This window comes from Antedon bifida, chromosome 1 (assembly GCF_963402885.1).
Source record: "Antedon bifida chromosome 1, ecAntBifi1.1, whole genome shotgun sequence".
Lineage (NCBI taxonomy): Eukaryota > Metazoa > Echinodermata > Crinoidea > Comatulida > Antedonidae > Antedon > Antedon bifida.
Window position 1 is genome coordinate 10,066,792 of NC_136226.1, and position 22,527 is coordinate 10,089,318.

Consider the following 22,527-nt stretch of genomic DNA (forward strand, 5'->3'; position numbering starts at 1 on the left):
ATATGGTAACCCTGTAATTTCACCCTAATTTGCATATTTAAGCTAATTTGCATACCTTCGGGATGAGTGTCAGAGGTGTGATGCTCAAAAAATAATCACCTTATCATATGTAACCATTTAAAAAAAAAAAATCTCTGTTTGCAATTTGTTTCACTCAAAATGCTAGATTGACTAGCCTAATTGTCTGAGAGACAATATAAGTATTCTTTTCAAACAGTGAATAATTATTATGTAACTTTAAAATGGCATATTAAAAAAAAATTGAAAAAAAAATTGCTTAAGGGACAAAACTGTATCTTTAAATGAAGTTTGTTGTGATGACACGCTTGAGTTGTTACAAAGTGACCTCATCTCATTGACCTTATTCGCACGTTTCATACGAGATAGTAAACACACACAAAACAAGGCCCGGAAATTCTGTATTGTTTGCTATACGGTATTTTTTTTATTGCATTGTCATTGTGTTTACAGTATTCAAATCTTTCATCATTATATAGCGGACGCCTGCGATTAGGTTTAATATTCCTCTATGCAAACATTAAATAATACCATCGGTAATGACCACAGTGTACTTCGTAGGCCTATGCACCACACTGGTGACCAGCTCGCTTCGGCTACAGGTATAGCTGCAACAAATCGCTCTCCCGCCCGGAACAATTTGAAGAACGAAAGGACAGAAGCAGTTGAAATGGAAGATGTCAATAGTACAGTACAATATGGAATTGAAGGAGACTCGATGTTATCAACTGAGGAAGACACTCCGTTGTTAAATGCTGAGGATGAAGATGATGAAAGAGAAGACAAAGGTAAACACTACTACAGTCGACCTACTGTACTACTAGGCCTAGGCCTACATACAGACTGACCTCAATAAATCAATATTCCTGCTTAGTACTATCTGAACATCACACAAATAAAAAAAGTGCAGCAATTCGATATTCAACCTGCACATCAAAACTCATACAATTTATAAACACTGCTGCGGCTGTATGTGACCATTTTTATATTTTATTAAATATCATTTAAATTTTAACTACTAAATATTTTTTTAGATGGTTCTGGACTATCTTACGATGAATCAATTGAAATTGTTGGTAGGTTTGTTTCTTAAATTATCATTTCTTCTAATTATTATTCTTAACCTTTACAATAGATTTAAATAATGAATTGTTATACATTTGAGTAGAGGAATCAACCAAGTCCTAATTAGTTAAGATTAAAATTCATTCTTATTTATATATACTGTAAATTTTAGGTTTTGGAAAGTTTCATATTCTGCTATTAGCAGTATGTGGTTGGGCAAATGCCAGCGATGCCGTTGAAACCTTAAGCATATCATTTATCTTACCATCTGCAAAATGTGAGATGGACCTTAGCAGTTTCCAGCTTGGCGTACTCAGTGCAGCTATATTTTTGGGTAATATTTTAATGTTACTACCACCATACATGTCTTGAAGATGAAAATATACTTTGGTATGTTCTTGATAAAGAGACTTGAACTCTGTCTACATTATCATACTTTATTATCCATATATGGGCATTATGATGTCATATATCACTACCATATTTGGGAATATCACTACCATATTTGGAAACATCACACTTTTTTTTGTCAAAATAGTTTGATAGTGTTGACAGAGCTTTGGATTAATCATTAAAACAAAATCACTTGAATGCATACACAAGTTTAGATACTAGTTCAGTTCTAATTTTGAAATTGTATTTTGAATTCTCGTAATTTGTTCTTTCCTCAGGAATGATGGTTGGTGGTTATGTTTGGGGTGCTCTGAGTGACATTCGAGGTCGTCGTTCGGTTCTGCTATGGTCGTTGTCATGCAATGCCCTCTTTGGTCTGTTGTCGAGTATTGCACAGAGTTACTGGCTTTTTGTTCTTATGCGTTTTTTAAGTGGCGTTGGGTAAGGTATTTGTTTATTCTTTACAGAAATGTAAATTTTCAAACCCCATATCTTAAAATAAAGTAAGCATGTGTTTTGTAATTCATTGATTTTCTTTGTATTTTAGTGTTGGTGGAGCCACTCCAGTGATCTTTAGTTATTTTGGTGAATTTCAGCCTAAAAAGTGGCGCGGTGCAATGATAAGTTTACTTTCTATGTTTTGGATGTGCGGTAACATCATCGCAGCAGGAATCGCTTGGATAATTATTCCAAAAAGTATAAACAACTCAAGTAAAGGTTTTTCCTACACTAGCTGGCGTGTGTTTATTTCCTGTTGTGTTGTACCTGCTTTTACGTCAGTTTTAACATTCATTTTTATGCCGGAGAGCCCCAAGTTTTTACTTGAGGTAAGTGTATTTTATAACACTAACTAACACACACTAACTAGATTGCATTGGACGATTGTGGGTCACATTATATGAAATAAATGTGAGCTTACCATATTGTTATGTACAATGTATGTTCATTTTTGTTACACAGTGAGTGAGTTGTTAGTGGATAGAAAAGACAATTTTGAGCCCTGTTTTTATTTGGTCTGCAACTAGTCAAAGCGAATTTTTAAGAAACAAAATTTTATTTTATTATCCATTTACACTGTTTATATGTATACCAATACAGTTGAATGGTTCTGTAATGTATTTTCTACAATAGGGATGCCTCATATTTGACTTATATTATCATTGTAAAAAGTAAACCCAAATTCAATATAGTTATAGATATATTGAATTTAGATCTGCACTTTAAAATGTGATATGATGACTTGCAATTCTTGTTTTGTTGGTTGAATATACTTTCTTTAGTACTTGGTCCAATGACATTTATTTTTATAGTTTATATAAATATTTAGGTAATATAACAAGAAACAATTATGAATATTTCTTGCAGAATGGTCAGGAAGATAAAGCAATAAAAGCATTTAAAACAATGTGGTTACTAAATAAAGGAACAAGAAAAGGATTTAAGGTTTGTTTAAAGAAATATAGTTTTAGTTTCTATTCTATTCTAGAATTGTAGAAGATGACCTTGCTACATTAAAGTCAAATAATCACAAAGGTCAATTTTTATGAAAGTCCCGATTCTTCCTATATCTTCCTACTAAAGTCGAATTAGTACCTTTTATTACTACAGTACTATATTGTAATATCATACTTTTTACTTTTTATTAAGAAGATTAAATTTGTTGATTTTGGTACACAGTTTTATGCAGAACACTTTGTAAAATAAAGTGCCAACCTTTTTATTTAGCTAAAAGTAGGTTATATTGCCTTAAATTAATTCTAAACTTGTTGTTCTTGTTCAATTTTAATTCCAATACTGTAATGTAATAGATACAGTAAATTATATAAATATGGAATAAGGACCTTAAGAAGAGGTCAATTTGCTTTTTGAAAATAACGTTTGGTAGACTACACTTTAACCAATTACCTAACTTAATAATATTTTTAATTTTTGTTTAGATTTTTTCCTTACGCAGTGTTGCAAGTGAAGATCAAATACAACAGAGAGTCTCACTATCAAGTAATTTAGGATGGATAGCATACTATAAGGACAATTTAATAGGAATGTTAAGGTCTACTGCCGAATTATTTGACAAGAAACTTTGTAAAATCACTATATTACAGCTTATCATTATATCAACTTTATCATTTGGGTAAGTGGTTCTGTATTTTAAGATAAAGTAAAAGGGGTTATATAATTAAACTAGAGGGTTAACTCCTATGTTATGTATTGAATGTGTCATTGTGAGAATTTGTTATACAACTCTTGCCATATGTAAAATTGAAGACTTTTACCAAGGAATTATTCATTTTGTTACCATTACCAATAATAATATAATTAATCTATTGTATTCATGCTGTTATATATACTGAATAATGATTTTGAACAGATGGCAGCCATTTTAAGCCCTGTCCTGTTTTGTACACTTTGTATCGCCAAGTTGACTATCAAGAAGTTTGTTATACATTAAAAAAGAATTAATTGAAAATACCACAAATTGTTAAGAAATCCGTAAACTATTATAAAAATAAAACTTTACAAAATTCCTTTATCCTTTATTCAAAATTATATAATATGCCTTTACAATGAGAACAACATACGGCCATATTTAAATATGCACCTGATCGGTTTTTAAATAATTCAAGCAAAATACCTTAAATTTACATGACTAAGCATAATTACCTTAAGGCCCTATTTAATAACAGCCTGGTGAACATACTTACATAACTGTATATTAAACATGAAGACAAACATGCATTGTCAATAAGAAATATCGCTGAGTATACAAATATATTGGAACAGCAGAGATGTGAATTATTGATATAGTTAGATTATGTGAGACAATGTCTGGCAAACTATTCTAGAAAACTGGTTTACCAATTGCAACCAATTAACTCACTGATAATATGCAGAACACCTTTTAAGTTTATGATTTTTCAACATTAATACCTTAATTTTTTGTGTATTTTCTGATGATTATTAAATAATTTGTTGAATCTACTGTAAATAAATTAGATTGAAATTTAGTGGATGAAAATATGATTGTGAATTTAAATTAATCTCTATGCAACATAAATACTGTATACAAATTTAAAAAGTATTTTTTATTTCCAGGGAAGAGTAATTTCAGTCTTCCCTGATACTTCTGTACTTTAAATTGTAAAATTGTACAGTATAGTTATAAATTTCACCCCTTGTTTTTACAGTTATTATGGTTTATACATCTGGTTTCCGGTGCTATTCCAACAAGTAGAAATAACAGGGTCCGCGTGTCGTGTCAGTAATTCTAGCGATACCAACGATACTTGTATCAATGGTGTTGTTGAGTATAACCCACAAGTATATAAAGATTCATTCTATACTGCTGCGTCAAATCTACCTGGTAACATAATAGCTACGTGTTTAATTGATGTTGTTGGTAGAAGATCACTCGTTAGTAAGTTTAGTTTTACCTTTTGTTTTAGAATTTTTTTGGTTAAAGCTGCATTCACACTGATCCTACATTCTGGTCTATTGGCTGGCCCATAAAAATCGTGGAAAATGCTATTATTTTTTTTTAATAAGACCATTTACACTCATTCTATACAATCGTAACATATCCCCAAACGTCTATTCATAAGGCATCTTTTATAAGTGTTAAAGTATCATAGGGCGCGTTTAAACAACATGCTATTACACACATATTAAACAAGAAGTGTGTATAACATCGAAGAGATTCAGTGTAATGAGATTTTAATTGCGAAACAGGCTACTTGGCTGAATCTGAACATTTTGTGGATTCCTGGTTGCTATTGGCGTATGTTTTGACCTCTTGTTAAATAAAAGTATGTGCTGTGAACATTTTGACCAAATCTTGTATATAACACGGTATTACGATTTAATTTAAAACTGCAAAGGGGGTATGTTGACCTTGGCCCCTACAACACGCTAAAATTAAAGACATGTTCAAATTTTATAAACACAGCCTTAGTGTAGATAAACACATTGTTTGTATAAAAGCTATATTATTATGTTTTAGGTAGCAGCCTGATATTGTCAGGTATTTCAGTGTTCTTTATCTGGTTGGTAAGAAACAGAACACAAGTGCTTATCATGTCGTGTATATTTGGTGGTATTAGTACAATTGCTTGGAATTCATTTAACGTCTTACAAGTGGAGCTTTATCCCACTCATCTCAGGTAAAAGTTTATTTATTTTTTATATTTGTTTTCTTAAATATAGACCATGTACAGTATACTAATTTTAATTCACTAAAGGAACAACTTAGTTTAAAATTTGGAAGGTTAAATCATACTGCTTTTGGGGATTTAAGCCCTGGTGCACACTGTAGCTATCGGCTGAACCAACTGGCACGAATAACATGTGCCGCAAACTGTGATCGAGTTCTATCGGACGCATACTAAATGCGTACGCGAGTTTCTGATTGGATAATTACTTACTACGCTATACGGCGCGTGCTGATATATTGTAATAAATGCAAAGTGGAATTTTTTTCAGTAAGCTGTTAGCTCATGTTCGGCGCACACTTAAGGAAAATGACACGCGTGACAAAAAATATTAAACACAATAGATATTTTCCTCACCGGCACGCGTGGTTGATTCCTCACGATTTGTCTGGCACACACTGTGAGCAAAGTGTTATTCGTGCCAGTTGGCTCAGTTGCCGGGCTTTAGCGGTAAGATGTGGTTGATATAATCGCCCCATTTGTACTTTATTCCTTGAGAGACAACAAATATCATAAAATGATGAATACAGGACATCGCTGCTCTCGGCTACAAAACCTGATCAATCCATCTAGGATACAGGCAAAGTGTATATTTCAACATAATAAATGAAAAAGTATTTGTTTATTCAATTTTTTTTTTGTATTTTAGATCTACTGCTATCGGTGCGATAGCCTTAGCGAATCGACTCGGTGCAATTTGTAGTACATTGGTTTTTGGTGCACTTATTAACGTTTACTGTGCAGTGCCTATTTTTATGGTTGCAATTTTAATGGTATTTGGTGGTCTACTTGTTTGGGCATTACCAAATACAACACGCAAATCTTTAGAATGACGACATTTTGATAGCCTTGCCCCAAAGTTTTACGTTTTAGTATTCCTTTACAAGCGCCACTTGTAGGTATTTTGATATTTGTTCATAACTAAAGTTCAGATAAATTATAGGTATACAGTATATATAGTTTTTTAAATATCTTATTTTATAAAATTTATAGAAGAAATCTCAAAGACGCTGTTAATAATCTACTACTGTACAATAAATATGATAAACAATAAATTTGATTTAATATATTTGTTAAAAAAATATAAATATAAAAAAGATAGATTTCATATTTTTTTATACATCCTTTTTTTTTAGGATTTACCTATTTAATTGCATTTTTAGATATTAATTGTTGATTTAGTGTTTTGAAATGACTACTTTTGGTGTATTGTTTAAATTCACAAGTATATCGCCGCCAACGATATTGATATGTCCTTTAAAATCGTCTTTCAAAAAAAGGCTGAAAATTTACCCAACTCATATCTTTGGACAAAGTTAAAAACATTACAAAAAATTAAGAATAAAATAATAATATATTAAAAACTTGTAGTTGTAATATGTATGTATATAATATTATAAAGGAGAATTTCCTTTTTTAATTTTGTTAACATTTAAAAAAAAATATTATTTTTATACAATTTGTGAATATATTGTGGATTTTAGGACATTATTTAAAAAAATTTAATCTTATTTATTTAAATTACTCTTAATCAAATACATAATTTCTTCTTCCAGTTTTAATAAAGTTTAGAATTACATTTTTTTGTAAAAATGAGTAACTGTCATTAGTAACTTGTTGTTTTTTACGTCACATTTAGGAATCTAATTTGTTTAAATTGATACTGTTAAACTTCAAATAGACTATTTAATGATGAGAAAGATTTACGGGAAGCATCTCAAGGCAAAAAATAAATTGAGAATGAAATATTATATTTAATGTTGTTAATGTGGGGACGATTCATGTAAGAAAATAATCTAGTTGACGTCATTATTACGTCAGTACCTACATGTAATAATTAATGAAGGTGGTTATGTTTAAAAAAAATCACTTTGTATTCAATGAATAATATAGTGGAAATCAAGATGACGAATTAGACTACGTCCGGAGAAAACTTCGAGTTACGTTTCGATCACACATGTACATTTTGTACGGAATGCGTTAGTGTGAATGGTTCTATTCTTAAACACTACACCCATTTTCACAATTTGTTTTACAGGCTTAGTGTGAACGTAGGTTTAATAGAAATTATCCTGTATATTATATTTTCTGTAAATCCAAACCAAAATCGGTATGGAGAAATTACTGTTTCTTAAAATTGTTATACCAATGCTGAGATTTAAAACGGGACAAGTCTGCTTTGAAAGAGATTGCCGAGAGAGATTTTTTTTAGAAAAGCAAGAGAAACAATGTTTTTTTTTTCGGAAAAAAAAATCCTTTTCCTTTTTTTAAAACATCGTTGAAATAAATGTTTGAGAGAATATAAAACTGTTCCTCTACACTATAGTATTGTTTTCTTTCTGTATTATTTACTGTTTACACGATAAATTTGATAATTGAACGGGATTCTGCTTAAATCTCAAAACTGCTAATATTGTTTTCTTAAACAAAACAAAAAACAGTTTTAAAAGTACATTGTCAGTCAGTCTATTAACAATATCGACGGTATTTTGTAATACAATTACTTGGTAATTTGTGCTACATCACCAGCATTTTAGTAATCTCGCAGTATTGTAAGCCTATATCAAACTTATTTTTGTATTTTACTTTCCTGATCATATCTTTCGGTATGGCAATGATAAGTTGTGGCTTATTGAACACAGCAAACCTTAAAAAGAAGTTGTATGAGTCATCAGTACACTACTTCTCTCTGTGGATGTCGGGCTATTCTACAAACGGAAGTGACAATATCTGAACTCAGATTGTCATTCTTCACTGGAAATGTTCAGCGATTTTCTACGTGTGTATTCGATCATCCCAAGTCCTTATGTGCTGGGAACGACTCCAGTGGATGTAATCGGACGTGTTGACGGCACGTCGACGGAAGAACAAATGTAGGCAATCGATATATTTCTAGGCTGCTAATGGAAGGATGTATATGGATGACATTACAACTGTAGTACTACTTACCGTCAATTCTTTAATCTTGGGTCACACGCAGTTACCCGCAGATAACGTGATTGTTCATGAACACACGGTTATGCGTAACTCTTTTTGAGAATCGTACAATGGGTATTCCATCTATATTTATATTCGTATTCCTTGGATTTTATTTAAAGTTTTCAGTGGCCCAAATTCCTGATTCGACAGGGACGCTACCAAATGCAAGTCCCGATATACGAAATGATTGTCGGTATCCCGTTATAAAACAACCCGTCGTACCTGGGAAACAGTAAGTATTGAAACACTTTATTTTATTTGATATTTGTTACTATGTATGTAAAGGCAGTAAAAATGACAATATTATTGTGCTTAATTTAGAGAGAAGGTAACGTAATTTGTTGATATTTTAATGTTTCATTAAAAAAATGTGTATGGTATAAAAACATGACTGTGATTCAATCCCCGGCTAGGCCCCTAAACCAGCTGGTCTTTTCTATTTAAAAAAAGACCATTGCTCATGCTGGCTTCCAAACGTCGATCGGCTTTACAAGAAATATAATGTTAAAAGCTTGACATTTCTATTTTGTTCGCTCATTTCAGCCGATTCGACAACCCTCATTCCATGATACACGGACAAAATGTGACATCCGGTCATATATTACAGCATTGTGTTGATGATGGTTTACCTTAATGCATTATAAATATAGGCCTACCAAGGAAGAGTGAGAGTGAGAGTGTAAGTTCACTCTTCCCTGGGCCTACATAGATCAAACATAAGATTCCGAGTTCGAGTCTTTTGATTTTTTCTCCACCTTGGCAGGTTATTTCATCGTTTTATATTTGGCGATTTTTCTTGGAAAGGAACCACTTAAGATCAATGGTTGTCATTTGTATTATGTCTAATAACTTTGACTTACTGGCTTTCGTTGATGACTAAATGTAAAAAAACATGATATAAAACAGTGGTTTGTGCGGAATCAGTTATTTCCATGGACTTCTTCTGACTAATATTTGGTGTGCCAATTATCTCATGTCTGTCTTTACTGACAATAATTAATAAAGTTGAGTAGGTTGTGATTTAGCATTGACATTTAGTAGGCCTACACTAACATTAAACTTACTGAAAGTGTATAATAACTTTGATAATACAAAGTTAATAATTAAAAGATTAAAATCGTGAGACTCATCAATAGAAACGGTTAATATGAAATGATGCATTGTCCGTTTGTTTAATTTAGGAAAAAATGTTCTTAAAAATCTATCGTATTTATATAAATCGTGCTATTTTTGCTCTAATCGTTAGTTACGTTGACTATAAACAGCAGTGTATATATACACTAACCATTTACAGTAATAGGTTATATTTTTGTACAATGGTTTTCTTAGGAAATTCTAAATTTGTGAATAAAATTTTAGCTTTATGATTTGTTTTAAATTATCACAATTAGATGCACTCTTGACTTATACTGAAATGATACAATTAATTATGAATGTAGCCATAAATGGGTTAGTAGGCCTAATCCGTTTGTAATATTACTGCTGAAATTAATAACGGTGACCTTTACTTCGAAGTCCTATTTTTTTCACTGCTAACTGGGACTACAGTTTTGGGCCTACTACTGAAATATGTCGCTTAATGAAAGACCTTCCGTTTAGTCCGAAATGTTAACATGGAGGTAACTTCTTTACACGGTTGGCCTACACGCATCATTGTGTAATCGAATGATCTATAAAATGGAAAAAACATCCCCAAAAGTGTTTCATCCATGGAACGACATCATGATAATATGGCAAGCAATTTTTTTATAAACAAAAAATGAGTCACTGATAGTTTGCTTTAATTCATCTCATATTTACGAACATTTTCGAATTCAGGTTGTCACTTTCTCTCCAAGGATTGCTCTGTTCTAAATTAAGTTTGTTGTCTATCAAGTCATTAGCTGATATAGAGTAACTTTCAATTGAAAATTAATAAAAACCGTTCAAATCGAATCAATTGATTAGAAATAGCATATCTAACCTATCGTTTCATCTATACTAATTCAATAAATGGGTCGTCATACTTCTCTCGGTCAATAATTGTCTATTATAACCACCCCGGGGTTATTACCAGTCTGCTGGGGCCATGGTTCACATTCCTCAAGTAGGTTTGATACAAGACTAGGATTGGTAAATATTAAATTCTTCATTAAATTACAATTAATTAATTTACCAACAAGTAATGATTTCCGTCTTAAAAATTTAATGCGCCCTCAGGGACCTGGTGATGTTAATCGATCTTAGACTCTCATCCTGATAAAATTACCATAGAATTACCATTTCTATGTATTGATCTCAAAAGAATATTTTATACTAAATACTGTACATAGTCGTCCTATTCTAATTTACGTATAATATCAACTTTCTTATTTCTCAGTCACTTATTGGTTTGTGTTAGATTACCGTAGATGTGAGTAAGATGGCTCAATAAATACTTCCTGTACTATCCATGCTGAATTTCATTTCATTCCTTGTCTTTTCATATTTGTTCATAGCATGGAACAACGAACCATCAAAATAAGACTCTGTAAATGCGTTTATTCATAAGAAACAAAGACTCTCTCATAATTGTTAGCTCTTACCTTATTTTGTAACGTATTTGGTTAATTTTAGGATGAAGATAATGATGTTCATAAGTATTCATAACAATAAGATTTTTTAAATATACCTTGTTTTTAGGAGAATAGAATACAAGTGTTGTGACGGTTGGGGTAAAACTCAAGGAAGAGATGCCAAATGTGTTCGACGTAAGTAGTCATAGGCCTAACAGTATATTAATCGATTGATAGCACATTTATTTCTGATTGAAAATAACATTGTATAATACAAAATGACATTTTATTAGTTTAAAATAATTCATCTATATCTCTCCATTTATGAACGTAGAAATACACGTTACATTATGAATATTATTATATTATTTCATCAGTTCTTGCAAGAAAATATATTCAATAACTCCAAACTGTTTTCCCTGTAAAAACCCACCCAACGTTTCCGTCTTATTTTCTTTATAACAAGGAAGTGTATAGAGTTTTATTTAGAAGATTACTCAATAATTAAAAACACACGAAACTGATTGAAAAACAATTTTTTATATAGATAAAAATTAAAAATTGAAATATTACAACAACTGAATGGCTTACGAAAATTGATCTAATTTTAGCCAGTGATTAAGTGGATAGAGTCAGACAGGTGAAGGAATGGAAAAAGCCTCTGCATTTAGTCATTGCATAACATGACAACTTGTTTGTGTTAGGCTCAATATATTTCAAAACGAAGATCAACTTGACAAACTCACTAATAAAGTTAAATAGTTCAGATGATGTAAAAGTGTGTCGTTGTTTTATCAGGTATTGCTAACTTTGTCAGATCAGTAATCTTTGGTTCAATTCATTTGAAAGCTACAGTTTTTGTTTCAACAAACAAAGTTGAACATTGTTTTTTTTTGTGTTTGAAATGAACGATACGCCCTTACTAAGGGGTTTCACTTACAGTTTGATTCATCTTAAATCTGTAAAAGATTTTTTTTAATACAGCCGTTTTTTGTTTTCTTCTTCAGAACACTGCCCTGTCGATTACAAACGCGGGTACAAAGACGGTTGCTATAAGATAGTGACATCATCAGCCTCTTGGCACGAAGCTAGGAACGCTTGCCAGATGACGTCGCAACCTTCTATAAAGACTAGGGTATCGTCTGATTTGGTTGTCATTGACAATGAAGAGGAAGAGATGTACGTCAGAAAGGAAATACATGCCACTGCAATGACTACAGCATGGATAGGTAATCATAATTAAATCACTATCATCAAGTTGTGAAGTAAAATGGCAGAAGTTCTGTCTAGTGTTTCCATAACAGATGTAGAGGAAACTAACCAGGTTAAACTTAATCTAATACGTTCGTTGAAAGAACGTAAGTCACAAAATCATTAAAAACTACCACACTAAGTGGAATGAAATCACAAAATGCATTAAATTCCAGGTGGGACTTGAATCTGCCTTCTCCAGTATAAGTACCCTCCTCTTTGTACCTTGTCCCAAAGATCAATCTATAACCGCATGTTGGTTGAGGTTTCCAAAGTTTGAGCTTGAATCTCACCTGCAACAATCTGTTGGAAGAATTTCATCTGGTTGTAGAATAGGTATTATAGGTTGTAGAAACGTACTGTAAGTTCGCTTATATTAATTTTTGGTTGTTCAAAAAGAAATTTTATTTAATGCAACAATCTGTATTAGACATATTGAGTCAGCTTTACGTAAGTTAGACAACAATTTATAAAAACTACACTATCATTTTCTTAGTTTATAATAATGTATTCATATTTATCAGGGAAGTGTTAAATAAAATAAAGTAATTTAACTCTTCCCTGATATTTATGTTGATGATTTAAATGTTTCCGTGTTATTCAAAATGCAATAATTTAATGTAATAATTATTTTAACATCGAAAGCTGGCTTGATACCATATATACAATGTAAATTGATTAAATATGAAATCAACATTTTAAAGTTCATCATCAAACAATCATAATCTTCGTTATTACGTTAACGGAGTTGTTTTTGGTTGATATTTGATTTCAATGACGTTATGTAAATGTCATCACATTACAAAGTCATTAGACAATCGTGTGACATCGAATGTGATACTAATAATTATGTGTCCAAGCCTAATATTTATCTTTCTTTTTCCAAAAGAAATTAGCGTTCATTCTAACTGTATGATAACCATTTATGCTGTCTTTGATAAAAAAAATTGTTCGTAATCCAATCAAATGACGTCATGATCGATAAGAACAATTAAATCGTCACGATATTATTGTTCTTATAAATCATGACGTCATTTGATTGGACGTGTGAAAATAATATTTTCTTCAAAGGCAGAATAGATGATTATAGTTCTAAGATGAAAACCTTTTATATTGCTTTTGTTTATGTAGGAAAACGCATATTTATCTATTTATCGTCGATCGTTATCGTCATAGTATAAATGAGCCTTTACAGTAGCTTATACATATTATTATACTATCATTATATAAAAAAAGAATATAAATATGTTTTCACATTTTAATAATCTGAACAAGACTGCGTATCCGTCCAATTTGTTTAAATTTATTGAAATTAAAAATAAAAACATTTTGACGCGGCGCCTTGTTTAAAAAAAAGTAATATTCTATAAATTGCATATAACATCATGCATTTGAACTAAATATAGTAACTTTGAACTATATAATTATATATTATTAAAAAAAAAAATAATGTTTTCACATTTTAGTGTCTAAACAAGACTATATCTCTCCAATTTGTTTTGAAATTAAAAATACAAATATTTTGGCATGGCGCCTTGTTTAGTAAAAAAAAAGTAATATACTGTCTATAGATTTCAGATAAAATCATACATTCGTTAATCCACGCTTGGTTGTATAGCGATAACCTTATAAGATCGGGGTTATTCGACCTCAATTGGCCCGTAAGTTTTATCCGAAATCCGGAATAACGACATTAATCCTAAGTGACATTATTCTGTCGTTAAACTTTTTTAAGTTGTCTGAAATAATAATATGAGTTATATTTTTTAAACCGTTATAGAAAACATTTATTATATATATAAACACATCAGGCACAGAACATGAATTCTAAACCGCCCGGTAATATACTGAAATTTAATTATTGAATTAATTGTTTTAAACGATAAAGATGAGGAAATCTGTCGCCCTAACCGAGATTCGAACCCGGAACCTTCTGCTTGATATGCAGATGTCCTAACCATTAGATCACTGGGTCTTTTCATGGTATTGTTCGAATATATATATATATTAAATTAACATTGTTTTGTTGTTATTTGAACACGATAGGTTTGAGGGAAATTTCAGTTGACGGCCCGCTAGTATGGGTAAACGGTAGCCCGCTGGAAGCGGTACGACACAACTTTAAATTTGGTGAACCAGACGAGAATAAAGACGGAATGGAAAGTTGCATCAGTATTGGAAATTCAACACATGGCATGAAAATGATATGGGAAGATAGACGATGTTTTAACCTTAAAGGATATATATGTGAAGTTCGAAGTAAGTCAAACTATTATTTCAATATAGTTATTCATTTCATATTTCATTCATTTGGTTAAAAACAATTACAATAACAGTATACAAGAAAAATGTATGAGAACAAAATTACAAGCAATACTTAGAAATGGGAGTTAAAGGTTATATAAATCTTCCATTAAAAGCAAAACACATGATAATTAGGATCAACATTCAAATACAAGTTAGACAATTATATTAACGTAAAGATTTCGATCAGAATAGCAAAAAAAAAACCACCGCAATTAAACAGGTTTATTTCCGTTGGTGTCCTCATTTAAAAAAACACAAACTTTTCCATAACATTTCGGTGCTTAACCAACTTCCTAAATAGGCCTACATTATTTTTAATATCACTTGTTATTGGTGTATAGGCCTAACTGAAACTATCTTCTCCGTGTCCGCCGTTCGGATAGCGTCCATCATCCTCCCCTGACCATAATATTTACGTTCCTTATTTATTTGTTTCAGGAGCCTGCCCTCCTGGGTACTCTCAGAAGTTTGACGGAAATTGCTACAGATTTGTTTTAGATAATCCAAAAGACTGGTATAGCGCCCGCATGGATTGTAAACGGCATAACTTCGGAGATCTTCTAATATTTGACCAATCGTTAGAGATACGTTATTACAACGCCGGAGAAACATTAGAATCACCACGCACGTGGCCTAATATATTCATTGGTAAGTTTAGGTGGTTTGGGTCTCTAAATGATTAGCCTCACTACGTATTCAGGTTTACAATAACTATTTCAACTATATATCAGACCTCGGTTAAAGAAATGAGATGAGTATGTGCCATCTGTATAGACCTATGACCTGATTATATCAAGACAATCTAACAACAGGACACTGAGCTCGCATTGCCAGGATAGGAACTTGCAACAGTCCTTTGATTTTAAGTCTAGGTGCGACAAATACCAACATACTGTACTCTATGTACATTCTCCATGACGCGCGCGGTGTCTGTTAAGTTGTGTGGAACTCGCAGCCACAGATAAACCCTTTGATCTCCGGAGCTCAGCATCCTGTTGTTAGATTGCCTTGATTATATAGTGTGTATGTATTATTCCTTCTGGCAGGCTTGTTTCGTGGAAGTGATGGATGGCGTTGGGGGAATGGTGACTTGTTTAGTGGACATTATGTTTCCAAGCATAGGCTAGCACAAGGCAATAACTTATGTGCAGTAGTTGATGCATCTAGAATTATAAGATCTGTCAACTGTACAACTCCAATGCCGTACGCTTGTGAAATTCAGAGAAGTAAATTCAAATTTCTTATATAAAATAAAAGATAAGTTAAAATTGTATTTTAAATACAGTTCTCTGGTCACTTGTTAATATCGCTACAAAGTTGAAATTTAAAACTTTCTGATAAAACGTTTAAATTTCTTGAAGCAAACGTAAGATTATTTAGCATTGTTAGTTTTGCAATTTGCTGTGCTAATTGTCAATCTCTTAGATTCTAGACTAAATATAATTGATAATCACTTTGATCTCTAAATATAATAGATACTCTCATTCAGTTCCAACAAGAAAGCAAAAGAATTGCTAAAATTACACTGCTGAATCCAAATTAATTACATTTCGTACACGCGCGTGTTCAAATACTGATGAAAATGTAGCCTTCGTCAGAGTTGACGCGCGCGTTCAAATGATGACGAAATGTAAGGCTTTTGTACGCATGCGTCAGGGCTTTATGTATTTATGACGTCACTATATACTTGATTTCATTTTCTTTTTTACCTTTATACTGATAGAAAAGTGCCCATATTCAGTGGATAACTTGGGCCTAATTTTTAACATTTTCTTTCCTTTTGATGGAGATGTGCATTATTATTTCATTTTTTAATACTTTTAGACACAGAATGTTTTAAAGAAAATGACGCACAAGATTACAGTGGTAAATTAACGGTAACTGAGAAAGGTAGAAAATGTAACGCATGGAACGAAACACAGTACTCGCGACGACATAACTACTGCCGGTATACACCTGGCCGGGATAGACCATGGTGTTTTGTAAATCACGGTTCAGCAACAACGTGGGAATTTTGTTATGTAGGAGAACCACAGAAATACTGCAATAAAGGTAAAACACAATTATCATTATTATTATAAAATAAAAAACGCTTGAGTCACCCTTTTGCCGTTTTTCTCTCAGTCTCCATAGTAGACGTATTGTTTTGACGTATGCATTTATTAGGAAAGCGCTGACTCTCCAGACATGCCTCTGAACTAGGCCAACGGACTAATAATGTCCACTTAACATTTCTTCTTGTTGAGCACAGCTATTTATGGGAATTTCCCGTGTACTAACTACTGTACTGTACGATATATATTATTTCCGTACAACTCTGGCAGCGAATACCATGTGTATGATGTGGTAAAAAAGTAAAAGTGAACGTAATTTCCCGATAAAAACCGAACTGTGTGAAACTGACATTTCAATTTGTAAGAAAGATTTCCATTGTAATAATTATGTCAACGTCAGCGTCGACTTGGACGCAACGAACGACGTCACAACAGTTCGGGTGATCCGTCGCGGCGTGATGATAGATACGTCTTTGCGTTGGGAAACAAGCTTTAAAGATTGTCATTTTTAAATTCTATACAAACATTACATATCTAATTGGCGAATGTTTAGCCTACTGCAAACATACCTATACGACTCACAGTAGATTTAACACCGCTCCTTATATTCCACCCTTATATTACGAATTATAATATACTTTTTTCTCACTGTTTTGTATTATTATTTAAAATATTTACAATTTCAGGCGGTGCAACTGTAGAGTCATGTAGAGTTGGACAATGTCCCTCAGGATCAATATGTCACCCTGTATCACACGAGTGCATATGTCCTCATGGCTACGAAGGCCTACACTGCAATCGGCTGTGCTCCAATAACCGATGGGGTTATAAGTGTTCCCGAATGTGTCCATGTGGGAATGATGGAAATTGCGATCCAGTCACGGGGACTGCGCGTTGTAACGTTACGTGTATCGTAGACCAATCAAATACGTGCTCTCAGGCGTGTGGTATGATGTGTTTGGAGTATCTTGGCTGTCAGTGTGATGTTCTTGGAGAATGCATTTGTCCAGGTAAGCATGTTGGGAGAAGGACAAAATGTTTAGTTAAATGCATGGGAAACATACATACACTTAAACAAAAACAAAATGTATTTACAGAGTGGCGCATCTTTAATCGACACCAATTTAAATATTCGTTTGCTGGGACATTGGTCTCTACCAAAAAACAATTATAATCAGACATAATCAGAAATCTTTGATTCATAAAGTGTGTTTAAAAATTGGGAATCAATGGTCGGTTTAAAATCCAGGTATTTTAATGACTCGGGAATTAATAGAAGTGAAAGGAAAGTTAATTTTGTTTGATTACAATGATTTTGCAAAACCATTATGATTCGCAAACAACAACAAATTCGTTCATTCAGGAAATAAAACCGCGCTCAGTGTGGGAGGTAAAATTGGAAAGTCCTGTTTTTGTCCTAATTGAGTAAAGCCGGCCTATATCAATCTATCATGTTCCTGAACATTATCGGGGAAGTGTTCCATGATTAGGGGTGTCCCGGAGGAGGCGTTCTATTGTGTTATAAAACTATATTGTCTGAAAATGCATGCTTGTTTCCATCTTGCCCAACATGTATAATCATTTTCCGGAAAAAAGAAAATTATCCAATCCTGTTTTACAAACCTATTATTGTCCTGTAGTACATCCAGATCATCCGGTCAATTATCAATTTGATTAGGACCAGGTAATATGTAGATCTAATTAGACAGATTTCGATTTGTTTCGAAGTCGCCATTAGTGAAAGAGACACGTGCGTAAAATATTAAGTGTACGCAAGCAGCATCTTCCATTACTTTGTTGTCGTCTAGGTTGATAAACTATGGCTCCCGAATCAAAAGGTAGGTGTAGTTAAAATATCGCAAACTATCGGTATTCTGTTGTTCCAAAAACCGAATCATTACAAAGTTTGTTTCTATTGTAGCATACGTCATGGGTGTTGGTGCTTTGGTTCTCGTCTTGTTTGCTGCGTTGTTCGTTTGCTTTGTGCTGTGTTGTCTCCGAAAGAAAATATTAGGAGAATCGAAAAAAACTAACAGTTTTATCAGGTATCTATTTGACGATGCTTGGCTTATAACAACATACTCATTCATGCAGTTTGAATAACTTAAGATGAAACAATCTTGAAGACACTCTTCATAGGTTCAATCCAGCACCACCATAATAATAGGCCTACCTCTTTTGATTAAAGTTGTTTATTTATCGTTATCATTACCTTTTTTTTCAGTTAAAAAAACTGTAGACCTATTGTTTAACAGACTTCATTTAGCCCAGGCTAACAAGCACAATTTCTTTTTCAGACACTTAAGTTTGAAGAACTATCCGAAAGATGTGGAAAGCATTGACATGTGGATCTTTCCCACACCTTCAGAAGAAGACCCTGGCATAGACAGAGGTAAACTGAAAAATATGAATAACTAGCGTGATATGTATGCTTATGTAAAGTTCTTCATATAATTTAAACCCTCCCTGTCCCTGTTGATGTTATGGGTTAGTTATGTGTGCCTGCTAGCTGCAATAGGGATTATCACATCAAGAATATTTCTAAATGATATTATTTGTTCAATTATTTCAGAATCGACCACAAGAGGCAGTAAGGAGTCTGAAGATTCTGGTGTTGAAACAAAAGATTTCCATGAAACGACAAGCCTGTGTACGCAAAATGTCGAGTCTAATATGACGCCGACAAACAAACCTATCCCAATGAAACGAAACTCTAATCGTTTGAATAGAATGTTATATGCTGCAAAACGGAATGCGATTTTTAAACAAAAAGATGTCCCGGGTTTTGGTGCTAATTTACAGGAAAGTGTAGAAATGCGTGGAAAATGTAATGAACCCCCAGGGGCGGAGTATAGCAGTCCGTATGAGCTCAGAAACAAAGAATTGTTACTAGGTGACAGTTCTGAATATTATGCTTTTGCTGATCCGGAAGTAATTAATAATGACGTAAATGGTTACGTGAATGATTCAGTTACGAAAGTAAGAAGAAAAAAATGTGAAGATTACAGATTGGCAGAGGATCTTAGTGCAAATAAAAATATGTTGTTTTTATCAAGCATACCCAAAGAACTTATTTATCCTAATACTAATGAAACGAAGACTCAGGTTAATCCTCAATATTCCTTACGAGAATGGGTTCAGCAAAAAACGCCATTAAGGTCAAAGGCTAAATGCCAATCAGAACAAAGAGTAGGGCCTGATGTGAAACCCAAACCTAGGACAAAAAGGATGATAAAGAATTTTTCAAAATCAGACTCCGAACTAAGACGCATGGATAACCATACAGGAGGAGGAAGACAAATTCGTTTTAACACAACATCAGGTCACGTGATGGAACATTCAGAGGACACGTCTGCTCCATTGTTAAGATCGTCCAGTGATAGCTCACATCGTAAGAATAGCAAGAATGACGTCAGAGATCCAACCATAACTCGTTCGTCAACTGATGGTGTTGTTCTTGGGAGTAAAACATCAAAACAAATTGTATCGTCTATTGTTGATGGAAACGCACGTTTTAAAAAACATAAAACTACGGAACCGTCATCGGTATACGTAAACGAACGGATCGGAAGGCATCGACGATTGTCGCAACCAAAACCAATTGATGTATATGAAATAATTTAAGACAGGCAAATGAAAAAGTTTTTGAACGGTTTTCAACGTAAACGAACGTAAGACTTGCCCCGTCGGCTGGTCAGTCCCGGGTCGGCCGGTTTGCATTAAAACTATTTAAACGTGTAAAATGTATAAAATGTATCTTGACTATAAATAAAATAAATTATTAATATTCAGAAATGTTGATCATTACTGACTTTGTATAGGCTTACTGCATTTAACTGTTAAGGATATTGAATATCCGATAGTAAATTAAGTAAAATTAGAAGTGGTATTTTGCCAATATGTTTATAGTGTGTGCTTAAAAGGAGACCTTTTATTTTCACGACGCAAACACATGCAGCTGTCGAGTCAAAATGTCATTCTGATCAACCTCAATACGTAGTCGCGTTGCGTAAATTTTAAATGGATTATATGCATACATTATTATTATGTACATTATATAACTGTATTCACATTTATTTTGAAGCAGTCCAAAATTACAAAGAATTACGCGATGTTGTATTACGATAAATAAGTGTTATATACACGTTGCCATTGAAATTTTAATGCTAGAGTATTTTATTTTCAGTTAATATGACATTCAATAATTCATTTTTACCTACCTCTAATGATTTGAGAAATAAACAAAAAACTAATTAAAATTAAACTATTAAATTGTTTCAGCCTCGTAATTTGTATATTTTGGGGGTTTTTTTGTTCATTAATTAAAAAAGATCATATCATAATAATATAAATAAGGTTTATAAGCTTACTGTACAACTGTGACCTATGACCCATGAAAGTGTCAATAAAAAGGACGTTACTTTCTATTGACTATGTTTAAACAGTTCGTATGAAAGCCTTTAGTGTAATAACGTTTAACGACTATACCACTCCAATTTGCGAATACATAAACAAGAAACGGAAATATTAAAGTTACCACAATAGTTCCTGATATTTATCATAGCCTATCAATATTATTGTCCTAAAGGCTATTATTTTCCTTATACATCTGTGTTTTTTAACAGCAATACATGACCCCAAAGAAAGCTCATTTTGAGTGTAGAATGTTATGTGGTCCTTAGATTGGCAGGAGTATTGGTATTAATTGTGATTAATATAACTAAAAGTTTCGCATATATCAGTTTAAACCAAGGTAGAGATTGAATTAGACAATATATCGTATAATGCCATACAATTGGCCACGTTTGTATTTCGGTCCATATTTCTTACTGTCGTCTGTATAGGCTGGCCTAATACAAGTTTTTTTTTAATCTTCTCGAGCATCTACTTCCTTTAATTCTATTCTACTTTTAGTCATATTAATTATTCTTTTACGGTGTTTAAAATGTTTTACACTTTATTTGTTAGCATGATATACAATTTAATTTTATTATGTTTCCTTTGTAATGTCTTGTATGATGAAATAAAAAAAATGTTATACAATTGAAGGAAGAAAATATATGTTCTGTTGACATTTCTGTTGAAATTATATGGTCTGGCTGTTAGTCCTACGAGACAGGGGAATACCAGCATTTAAAATTAGCGTTTGGTTAAGAGAATGAGAAAATTGCTGACAATTTTTAATGACTTGCAGAGAGTTCGTTTCGGTTGTATTGTATCAATTGTGTACAATCGAAAAGGTATTGTATTGGTAACTATGTGGGCAAACAACAGCAATATTTTCATGAAATCGTGCCAGCACTAAGGTATACTACGTCACTAAAACCAAAGTAAATCCCGGTACAAAAAAGGAGATTTGAAATATATCATATAATATATCTATGGATAACTGCAATATTGATTGTTGAGTCTGGTATATGGGTGATGCTATATGCAAATGTATGTACTGTACTTGTTGAAAATAGATATGTATTTGATGTGATCTGTAGCTATAGCTACTGTATGATTATCATGCAATTCTGACATTAGCACAGCCCTTTGATATATAACTTAAATAAATTTAACCTATTGAAAGGTGTGTGAAGCTTTTAAATTGTATCTATCTGTGATAGTTGCCTCATGTTTGTGTTTTAATGAATCTATGTAAACATACATATTTATAATGTTATGATGATAAATTAAACCATTGAGACTAAACTAGTGTTTGAACACTCCACACGT

The 22,527-nt window shown here is 32.6% G+C and overlaps 2 protein-coding genes across 2 annotated transcripts; both read left to right on the forward strand.

Moving 5' to 3' along the window:
- The first annotated feature begins 413 nt into the window (after positions 1-413).
- LOC144842891 (synaptic vesicle glycoprotein 2C-like) lies at positions 414-7,903 on the forward strand. The gene is made up of 10 exons (XM_078699875.1): positions 414-806; positions 1,053-1,094; positions 1,256-1,417; positions 1,755-1,917; positions 2,024-2,303; positions 2,842-2,919; positions 3,414-3,607; positions 4,662-4,891; positions 5,474-5,633; positions 6,331-7,903. The coding sequence occupies exons 1-10, from the start codon at positions 530-532 to the stop codon at positions 6,512-6,514; spliced, it is 1,770 nt and encodes a 589-aa protein (XP_078556001.1). The 5' UTR covers positions 414-529; the 3' UTR covers positions 6,515-7,903.
- Positions 7,904-8,498: 595 nt separating this feature from the next.
- On the forward strand, positions 8,499-22,232 carry LOC144834511 (uncharacterized). The gene is made up of 11 exons (XM_078689345.1): positions 8,499-8,892; positions 11,322-11,389; positions 12,202-12,423; positions 14,492-14,704; positions 15,191-15,400; positions 15,799-15,978; positions 16,583-16,804; positions 17,493-17,816; positions 18,728-18,851; positions 19,104-19,198; positions 19,379-22,232. Exons 1-11 carry the CDS (start codon positions 8,687-8,689, stop codon positions 20,428-20,430), a joined length of 2,916 nt encoding a protein of 971 aa, XP_078545471.1. The 5' UTR covers positions 8,499-8,686; the 3' UTR covers positions 20,431-22,232.
- Positions 22,233-22,527: the final 295 nt, after the last annotated feature.